Source organism: Argopecten irradians, chromosome 13, assembly GCF_041381155.1.
Source record: "Argopecten irradians isolate NY chromosome 13, Ai_NY, whole genome shotgun sequence".
Lineage (NCBI taxonomy): Eukaryota > Metazoa > Mollusca > Bivalvia > Pectinida > Pectinidae > Argopecten > Argopecten irradians.
This window is the reverse complement of record NC_091146.1, coordinates 12705204-12716737: the sequence shown is the minus strand read 5'-3', so window position 1 is coordinate 12716737 and position 11534 is coordinate 12705204. Positions and strand designations below refer to the sequence as shown.

The following is an 11534-nucleotide window of genomic DNA, read 5'->3' as shown; positions in this document are numbered from 1 at the left end:
TTCGAACCACTCATTGTCACGTGCCCCTGTGCTCGAGATTGTGCCTAAGAATAAATCCTCTGAATAACTTTCGTCACAACTAACAGTGTGTAGTTTCTTCTGTCGAGTGTTATTGTGGCTATTATTGCCAGACCTACATAAGTTGGCGAAATGGTTCATACGGCCACACGTGTGACATTCTTTACCGAAAGCTGGGCAAACGGCAGAGCTACGTTCATGTTCATGTCCACAGTTTCGACAATTAACGAGCGAAAGTTTGTTTTGTCGTGCTTGTGGTTGTTTGTTGTTGTTGGGCTGGGGTTGGGGTTGTTTTGTCTTTTTATTTCCATACTGTTTACGGCGAGGGCCAGATTGTTTATGTACTGTGTGTACGGAAGCTTCATCCGCTTGTGGATTTTTAAGCATGCTGACCTGGGCACTGCTTATTTCCTGAGCTCTACAGAAATCAACGGCTTTTGTGAGTGGAAGATCAGTCTCACGAAGTAATCTGACACGTGTACCTTCGTCTCGGATGCCACAAACGATCCTATCCCTAATGAGACTGTCTGTAAGCTCGTTGAAATCACAGTTCTTGGCCTTGTTTTTGAGATCTGTGACGAACGAGTCAATCGTTTCATTTACACCTTGAGATCGAGTGAAAAACAAATGTCTGAGGTATGTTAAATTTTTGCGAGGTTCACAATACTCATAAAACTTTGTTTTTAGTACATCGAGTTTTTCTTTGTCACCTTCAGCGATCGTGAAAGTGTTATACACACGGCGGGCTTCAATTCCAGCTACGTGGAGAAATGTCGCGACTTGGACTTTACCCGACTTTTCCTCTATACCTGAGGCAGTCATGTACAATTCAAACCCTTGTACCCATTCTTTCCAATTTTCGGACAAGTTTCCTTCTAAATTTAGGGCTCCTGGAGGCTTAAGTTGCTCCATATTTCTTCTTTGACACCATGTGATGTTGGAAGAATAACTCTCTCTCAAGATGGCTGTCACATAGCTGATTTATTGCATTTTACGCGGGAGTCGCTTATGAACACAAAACAAAACAATGACAGGGCCGCTTAGGCGCTTAAAAATAGAAGTCAATATGTTACAGGCACCTTTATCAGAAACATTAGCGACATCAATACAGACCATACTAGGAACCTTTATCAGAAACATTAGAGACATCAAAACAGACCATACTAGGAACCTTTATCAGAAACATTAGCGACATCAAGACAGACCATACTAGGCACCTTTATCAGAAACATTAGCGACATCAATACAGACCATACTAGGAACCTTTATCAGAAACATTAGCGACATCAATACAGACCATACTAGGAACCTTTATCAGAAACATTAGCGACATCAATACAGACCATACTAGGCACCTTTATCAGAAACATTAGCGACATCAAGACAGACCATACTAGGCACCTTTATCAGAAACATTAGCGACATCAAATACAGACCATACTAGGTACCTTTATCAGAAACATTAGCGACATCAATACTGACCATACTAGGCACCTTTATCAGAAACATTAGCGACATCAATACAGACCATACTAGGAACCTTTATCAGAAACATTAGCGACATCAATACAGACCATACTAGGAACCTTTATCAGAAACATTAGCGACATCAATACAGACCATACTAGGAACCTTTATCAGAAACATTAGCGACATCAATACAGACCATACTAGGAACCTTTATCAGAAACATTAGCGACATCAATACAGACCATACTAGGAACCTTTATCAGAAACATTAGCGACATCAAGACAGACCATACTAGGCACCTTTATCAGAAACATTAGAGACATCAATACTGACCATACTAGGCACTATTATTAGAAATATTAGCGACAACAATACAGACCATACTAAGCACCTTTATCAGAAACATTAGCGACATTAAAACAGACCAAACTTTATCAGAAACATTCGCTTGGGAAAACACCATTTGTTCTGACAGACGTGGTCGATAGATTATCAATCTAAACATAAATTATGAGTTGTATTCATTCATTATATTTGTCGTCACCAAGAAGGTAAAGATTACGCTCATTTTCTTTATTTCCCATGTTTCACTTTTGATAATCTGATTAGTGATTAATAATGTGGATTATATATATTATACATATTATGTATTTGACACTGATTTTACAACAATGATTTAATTCAATTCGTTTATAGCAGTTGAAGTGTACTGAGGAGGATTCGAGACACCAAAACGACTTGAATGAATTGCAAGTTACTGTCGATTAGTCGATTAACTTTCGGTGATTGTGACTTTACATACATCAAGTCAAAATATGATGTCACGAGCTCCGAAAGGACTATTCGTCGGAACATCATATTTTACCTACGTGGTTTTGGTAACTCGAACTCGACGTATTGAAACAACACAATGCCTTCGAATTAACATAGTCTTTCGTGTTAATTTGCTTTAGATATATTATGGCGTTCCTTCTGACAATATTAGTGATTTACGCCACCGTCAGCCAAGGTATGTAGAGAGTGTAATTAATGTAAGTAAATTCAAATGTCATTCAATTAACTAAATACAGGAAAGAGCCAGCAACATGGAAACTGAATAGCAATTATGGCGCTTACTTTGATTAAGGATTTTAGCATCTTGCCATGATCTGTCAATAACTAAATTTAAACAAATACACTCTCGATTATCTCCCCTTTACAAAACAGACTTGAAATAATTTTGACAGCTTTTATACATTTACATTGTATTGCCCAGCCCCACATATATCCATATATAAAATTTGAATCTGATGAAGCCTATATAACCAACCGGCTGGCCCTGAAGCATTTACTTTTCTATGAAATATTTTAACTGAAAAGGGTATTTCTGTGAATCTATTTCTAGTTTAGTAGTCTGCAGTCGCAAATACAAAACTAATCCAAACCAAACATTCTATATTATTATTGTAAATTCGAATGTGAAAATAACCTAGATTAAGCGCAAAGTATACCCAATGTTCTCGTTCTAAAATGATGGATATCGATCGGAATTCTCACTTTACTACAATTTTACTTTTAATTTACTGCAGGAGTTGCCTCCCCTCCGTCTTGCTTTTCGTGTTCCACTATCACCCAGGCACGATACTGCGATTTCTACACACAGTGTGATGAGGGGGAGGTAAGTGGTTTCCATACCAACGTTTAACATACCATAAGGTTAAATCTTGCTATAAATGTTTTGTCTTTTAGATTCGCTGCACATGTTCAGTGGGCTGTCGTTGTATAATGTAACCGCACATATTAATGTAACCGCACATTTCTATATGGTAGTTATATAGCTGAGATTCCATAACTTTCTAATACTATAATTAATATAAACTACATGCAAACCATGTTTACGAGGTGTCTTGTTTTAGATTAATTTTATACATTTAACATGATGTTTGGCAATTCCGCCTTTGCATATTACAGCCCTTTCGGCTATGTATCATTGCGACGTCAACACTGTGTGGGGGAACATGACGCCATTTTCTCTGAAAATAAAATGTTAAATATGACGAAACAATCAATACCTACCCACAATAGCAGGTGACCCCGTAAAATGCAAATACTGCCCAAACTATGTGAATTTTTAAAATAACAAAATCTGGATCTATAAATCAAGTCTGTGGTTCTCAAATTTTTATGTATTTTTGATAAAACGACATTATGGAAAGAACTGCTTAAATAACTTGGTTCCAAAATCACTTGATCCAACAATATTTATATATATAATTATTTATGATTTTTTAAATTTTATTTACTGTTAATCTGCCATAGACGTTTCAGCGGTTTTATTCTATTTTTGTTATAATGTCATTTGCAGAAATATGTTCCCCGAGCCAGTTTTCTATTGGGATTTGAGGAAGATATATTGTCTGTCATTAGTAACATATGTAAGATTTTTTTAATCGATTAATTTTGCGGTAGTTTCATAGATTTCAGGAATTTGTGTTTTGTCATTCAGGTTTGCTTTGTGGAAAAGACTGAAAATCAAAACGGTCACTTCAAATATACATCTGGCTGTATGCACAATACGGTAAATATGTATTTTCAGAAATTTAATAAGAACGGTTTGTCATGATAATAAAAGATAAAGTGTATACCTTGGATTTAAAAGTTTAAGGTTTTATAATGAAATCAAAATTCAATTTTGTCTTTTAAATATTTTCAATTTTATACATAATTGCACCTGTAACTAAATAATGTTTTAAAAAATAGAACTTGACTTGAAGTAACTTAACGGCAAAGGATGCAGTCCGGATGTAAACAGTCGCATTTGTCTACAAAGACACACATTTCAATTACTTTTCAGACAATAGTTAAAATTGTTTACAAGAAAAGTCATCCTGATTAACGTAAAAGTAAAAAGCGACTGGCACTTTCCTCTTCATAATGTCGTGACATCGTCTACTTTTTCGCCTGACTTGAGCTTTTCCATTGGTGAGGAAGTCTGTCTGAGACATACCAACCATAGTCAATAAAGGTGGTAGTTTATGTTCCTGCTTAGCGCTAAGCATCAGGGGAATACAGTTATTGTTATGTCAGTATATTTTTAGCTCGCCTATTCCAAGAATAGGGGGAGCTAATGTTGTCACCCCGGTGTCGGCGTCGGCGTCAGCGTTGGCGTCCCATTTCACGTTTAAGTTTTTGAGCAAGTTTCTGTTTCGTCAATTGTTTGCGCTTAAGTCATCATAAATGTTTATGATTTTATTTTCCTAATGTGTATGGATGCTGAACGTGATAATACAACCAATTTGGGCCCTTTAGGGGATTTTTGAGTCTGTTAATTTGTCATATTTCCATGTTAAGTTTTTGAGCAAGTTTCTTTTTTGTCTATTGTTTAAGCCTAAGTCATCATAAATGTTTATGATTTTATTTTCCTAATGTGTATGGATTCTGAACGTGATAATACAACCAATTTGGGGTCCTTTAGGTGTTTTTTTGAGTCTGTTAATTTGTCATATTTCCATGTTAAAGTTTTTGAGAAAGATTCTATTTTGTCTATTGTTTAAGCTTAAGTAATCATAAATGTTTATGATTTTATTTTCCTAATCAACTTCTTCTGAATAGGCGAGCTTTGCTGTTCTCCAACAGCTCTTGTTTATATATATACCCTGATACGAAATACATATGAATATTGTTATAATTTTCTGATTGCCTTAAGGAAAATATAAACAAATAAACAAACAGAAAGAAAGTGAAATAGCATGAAAGAGATATTTTGATTGATTGAAAATAAAGAATAAAAGGAGAATGATATGTGAAACCTCTCATGCGAAAGTTTTTTTTAGAAAAAATAACTGTATTTCGATTTGGCAGACCATTTTTCTTCATATACTATGAAGAAAAAATCCGAGAATGGCGCGAAAACTTGACGTTATCCTGGCGTCACAATAGAGACGCCGACGTTGCGTATTGATTTATAAAAATAACCTATTGGAAAATCAATGGAATCGTACGTTCAAACGTATTTTATATTATCAAGTAGTCTGAAAAATTTATTATAAGCATTGATGTCACTATTTTTAACTTCATCGGGTTATGAAATAAATTTTGTTTGCAAACTTTTGTGAGAATCTGCTACGCGATGAAGTTAAAAAATAGTGACATCAATGCTTAACACATTTAATCTTTTGAATGTTACAGACCTGCGAAACTTTCTTCAACAATGCTACGTCTAACCTAAGGTCCTCAATGCACGAGCATAGCGTCTGTCGCGACTGTTGCCATGGTGACATGTGTAACAACAAAGGATGTGGTGATCATGGTTAGTGATAATTTATTATCTCATTTCCACAGGGGGCTAACTCAATGAAAATGGATGTTGTCATACATTCTTTGTATTTGATGGATGGACTGGTGAGTATATATATCACAGTCATGTGACTTTTTTCGAAAAATACGAGATTTGAAAAATTATTTAAAAATCGGGATATTTACTATAAAACAGAGAAAGGGACGACAGTCGCCATATTGGAGTTTTTACCGCCACCTCGATTAAAGTTAATTTTTTCACAATAATATATCTTTTTTTCAAGAGTCATAGTCATGCATCAGTCCTCCGATAATCCATCATCACATACATAGCATGCATAAGCATATAAACTGTGTCTGTATAGTCGAATACAATATTTTTATCCAAAATTACCGGCGCTTTCTGACTTGTGACATCGAAAGCAACGTCCTAGTGGAGAGCGATTAGAGTTTTAATATTCAAATTTTCCGCGAAAAGAAACGTATCGGAATATCTCTCACTAAACTCATTGAATTACACTAGGACGTTGCTTTCGATGTCACAAGTCAGAAAGCGCCGGTAATTTTGGATTAAAATATTGCGCTCGACTTTATAGACATCGTTTATATGCTTTTGCATGGTATGTGTGTGATTATGGATTATCGGAGGACTGATGCGTGACAATGACTCTTGGAAAAAAGGTATACTATTGTGAAAAAATAACTTTAATCGAGGTGGGGGTAAACATTCCAATATGGCGACTGTCGCCCCTTTCTCTGTTTTATAGTAAATATCCCGATTTTTTAATAAATTTTCAAATCTCGTATTTTCTGAAAAAAAATCACATCACTGTTATATATATTCATCAGTCCATCCTCCAAATACAAATACATGTATGACAATTTCCATTTTCATTGAGTTGGCCCCCTGTGCTTATTTTTATTTTTAGAAATATATTTACATATGTCTCAGAGAAATTAAGTCCTTTAAAAATAAATAGGCCTACACAGACAATTTTAAGTTTGAGGGAAATATTAAATGCTTAAACAAATGTTGACTTACGGGTTACTTCGTTTTCGAAACGGATTTCAATTTATAAATAACAGAAACGAGTAGAGTTCCCATTTAAGTTAAATAATTTACACCGTTAATACTACACTTATATCTTCCTGAACAATTTTCAACACAAAATTGTTACTTTACATAACGCAGGTCGTCGTATGTCTAAATTATGTGCAGTAGCTGACTATCACTACGCCACGAAAAAAACCAGCAAAATGCTCGGGGTATCGTGCATTTGTTTGATGTTTTAGCTTCCTCTTAGGCCATCGTGATAGATGTTATGATGTTGTAATTGTTATTACTTATTTTTTAGTTTTGTTTCGGAAACGTAGTGACCCTTAACTCGCACTATAGCGTATGTACATGAATTATCGTTATGCCTCGATATTTTGAAGTCTTACCAGATAAATTGAACTTACAAATAAATTATTCTGTGTTTGCACATAACAGAGTTATATGCTCTTGTGGGTAGGTATTGATCGTTACGTCATTATTTTCATAGAAAATGACGTCACAATGAATACGTTCCCGCAAGGGAGGTAACTCTGTAATATGTACATGTATATAGTTGTCAACTCAAGAGCGAGCTTACACAACTTAAATCACGAATGCACGAATAACTTAAAAGTTAACATTATTATACATAAGTATAGTAACTTATGTTTTTTTTTCATCTAATTTCAAAATGTTTTATTAAATCAAAATCAGTTTTGGATCGGGTAGCAGACAAAGCCTATATATGAGCCTCCACATGATTACATGCAGGTTTTGTATATATATATTTAAGATTTATTTTTAAGAGGATATTTGCACTGGACTGGATCTGTAAATCAACATTTAAACATTTTTAGAATTAACACATTATTACATTTTTTTGATTACTACCCCCTATTATTTCAATGTCGTTATTCTTTATAACAGGGCCCTCCAATACCAGGGGACCGTACTGTTTCCAATGTGATCACCTGTCTGATCCCAGCGAATGCGATCACGTGACTATCTGCGATATTAACGAGGTACGTGTATTATTAGCGGTAACAGTACTAGGGGCTTCGTCTCCTAATTTGTATTGTGTAACTGTTGGAATATCAGGTAATCCATTGTGTTTTCTTGTGTAGTTGCTTTCCTAATTCTTGCCTTATTAGCGGTTATGAAATATTCATATCAATCTTTAAATCGATTGACGCTCATCTAGTAGATAATCGATTCTTGCCAATGCAATACTACTCCAAACTATTTATATTATTTAAGGAATAACTTGAAAAGATTTTTTATGTTATGGAGATATAACACAAAAATCTGAGTGTACTCTAAATAAACCACGAAGCGGTTTATGATGAGAGTACACCCAGCTTTTTGTGTTATATCTCCATAACATAAAAAAACCTATTTCAAATTAATCCTTATAATTCAATTTACAAAAGATAATCTCTTCACTACTCAAAATTCATTTTGGGATTCTTTTGTCTATGGAATCATTACGCCGTCAGCTCAGCCAATAAGAAGCAACGTTACAAACGGTAACGCCATTTTTTCCTTTATGGGCTGATAAAGTAAATTTTTAAGCCAATGAAAATGCTCGCTACAAGCAAAATTGAATTATTTTATCTCATTTCATTTGCCACAAACTGATGTTTTAGAATAATATGTACAAAAAAAAAACAAAAAAAAAAAACACACAATTAAAAACCCCCAAAAGCAGTCTTTCCATTCTGAGAGAAATTTTACGAAACCTGCAGTTTAGGATGATCGACGTTTCTTAACAAATCTATTTTAAAAAATTCTAAAAGGAAGAAGGAGTTAATTAATATCAGATGGCATAGCAAAACTAAAGGCATTTTAGGAGAAAAAGAACCTGACCAATTACAGGTCTACAAAGCCGATGCCAAACGTCAAAGCAACAGTCAACTACATTGTACCGTTATCCGATTCTTTTGATGTACATCAAAGGACCAAACTAAATGTCCCATCTGTTGTCACACACAGAATATGGCATAGCCCAGGGATGGATATGACTACAGTGATAGTAACCACTGACGTATCGAGGATGCCAACTATGTTGCAGTCACAAGAAATGGTTGATGCATAAGGTCCTCATTATGTTTTAGGTCTGCGGAGTAGTAGAAGAGTTTTTCCAACATGAACGTCAATTCTCTACTGGATGCATGAGAAGATCTGTAAGATGTGGTTTTCATTTTTCTGCTATTTGTCTATTTTTATTGTGGTAACCTTTAAGTTCTATCATCTGTAGTTTTCATAATCACACAATTTTCATACTCATCAATCAAGAAGAGTTTTTAATAGTTTGTTCACCGCCAAACATTACCAACATTTGAAAATTACAATACTTACAATGCATAAGTTTTCATTTTACAAGTACAAGTAAGAACTGAAAATGATTATTTCGCAGTACTGCTAAAATTCATTATATTTGCATCTATAGTGAAGCGAAATGAGTACATACGCTCATACCATGAAATCAAGTTGTGGTCTACAATTTCAATTCACATATTTACAGTGTTAGTAGTAATTATAAAATGAATTTAACAGTACAAAGTTTCTGTGGTGTAACTAATATTAATAAGGCATTAAACATGTTTTGCGATTATAAACGCGAACGGATGTTTGTTTACTGCATATCGATGATGTTATTAATATCAAATTATAAACTCATCTAGCCGATTGCCACCATAGTTTCTGAGGATTTTTACAGGAATGCCAGGAGTCTCTAATTTTTGGACGTGAAGTGAACCGGACGGTAAAATCAGCTAACCTGTGTCGGCGATGTTGTGAACAGGATCTGTGCAACCACCAGTGTACTTATAACCCGCTTGGTAAATATGTACTGCAATACAGTATATTTCCTCGGGATAAAATTTTCGTGGAGTTTTGCTTTCGAGCTCTAACGCGAATTAAAACGTTTTACGAATAATTTATCTTAAATCTTCGCAATTATTTTAGAAGTAATCTGATGTAACTGATTTGCGCTTAATTATAATCAATTATATGAATTATAATGAATTATCATGAATGCGTGAATTCGTCACTGCGCTTAGTAGTCCAATTTTCCAATAAACTTTTCAGCACATGTGTATGAATTACTGGAAAGCAATTGATTTAACATTTTTCGTATTTTGTATCTGTATTTTGAATTTCTGTCCAAAAGACTTGATATTCTGAAAAAAAAAACCACATTTTTAATTTTAGCATTACCTCAAATTAACATTTTTATCATTTTATCGACAATTTGATCGGTCCTAAGTTTATTTATTTACCTATTTCGGCATAGAACTATAACTACAAGAGTATTTTCCTATGTTTAGATTCGAATTGCTTACCGCTGACAAGTTTACGTTTAATCACGATAAATCTGTATGATTGATTTTATTTAATTTTTCCTCATATTTCAATTAACAGTGTTTAAAAGTTGTGACGATCACTACAGAGCCGGAAGTGTAAAGTCGGGTATTTATACGATATCCCCTGATGACGTCAACACCTTTGACGTATACTGTGATATGGAAGATGGTGACGGCGGTTGGATCGTCCTCCAACACAGATTCGACGGATCAGTACTGTTCAACAGGTCGTTTTCTGACTACGAGAACGGGTTCGGACAGTTAGACGGTGAATTCTGGTTAGGTTTAAAGAAAATGTATATTTTAGCTCATTCTAGTCGTAAAATTAGATTTAACCTGCAGGCAGTAAATGGGACGTGGTTTCAACTTGAGTATGGAGATTTTTCTATTGCCAATGCTAGTCAACAATATACTCTTCACGTTACTAATCACATCAAGGGATTCGAAGCACAAACGTTTGAGTGGAATAGTGGCCAGGTTTTCTCTACTTATGACAGAGATACCCCCGACCAATGTGGTACCATGCGATATGCTGGGTTCTGGTATGACAGCTGTACATTACTGAATATCAATGGGCCTTTTGATTGGCCTGGCCAATATACAGTTTCTGTACATAACGTTCAGGGTAATGGTAATTATATTACATTCCAGAAAACAATGATGATGTTACAATGATATTACCTAGATGGGAAATTCAAAGTAAAAAAGTATTTATTGACTTATAACTTAGATAAATTAGGCAACTTCATTATATACAGAAATAGGAATTCCATTTGTAATGTAACTCCTAAAAGGATTCGGCACGCAGATTTTATAATTAAATAATCATTTATTAAATATTTTTGCTCTATAGCATCCTTTTTTAGAATTCATATAACCGAGCAGAACCATAAAGTATATTACTCCATGACGATGTCGAGTGTTATACGTTGCAGTTATTTACATTTTCATTGCATTCATACTATGTAACCGTACAAAACGCTGATGGCGTTGTTGAGTAATCAAAGGATCAAACTAGACATCGTTCCTGGTGCATCCAATTTAACTACACAGGAAAAGGTGCCACGCATGTTAATCATGGCAATTTTCATGTGATTTTCACATGAATCTCATGCGTAAATCATATGAAATTTCATGTCATTCTCATATGATTATCATGCGATTTACATGTCATTGATTTCACACATGAGAATCGCATGATTTATATTTACATGTGAAAAACATGCGTATGATACATATGAATATCACATGAAATATTTTTCATATCAGAATCATCCGATTTTTCTTAAATTTTCATATGATTATCATGCGAGATAGTCCAGGGGTGGATATAACGTTAGTGATAGTTATCCCTGGGGTATCGAGGATG

At 34.6% G+C, this 11534-nt stretch overlaps 1 protein-coding gene across 1 annotated transcript; it reads left to right on the top strand.

The window, feature by feature from the left end:
• Positions 1–1929: 1929 nt before the first annotated feature.
• LOC138306107 (microfibril-associated glycoprotein 4-like) lies at positions 1930–11006 on the top strand. Its single transcript, XM_069246469.1, has 8 exons — positions 1930–2498; positions 3058–3146; positions 3975–4046; positions 5657–5777; positions 7728–7822; positions 8915–8983; positions 9520–9640; positions 10224–11006. The coding sequence occupies exons 1-8, from the start codon at positions 2450–2452 to the stop codon at positions 10838–10840; spliced, it is 1233 nt and encodes a 410-aa protein (XP_069102570.1). The 5' UTR covers positions 1930–2449; the 3' UTR covers positions 10841–11006.
• Positions 11007–11534: the final 528 nt, after the last annotated feature.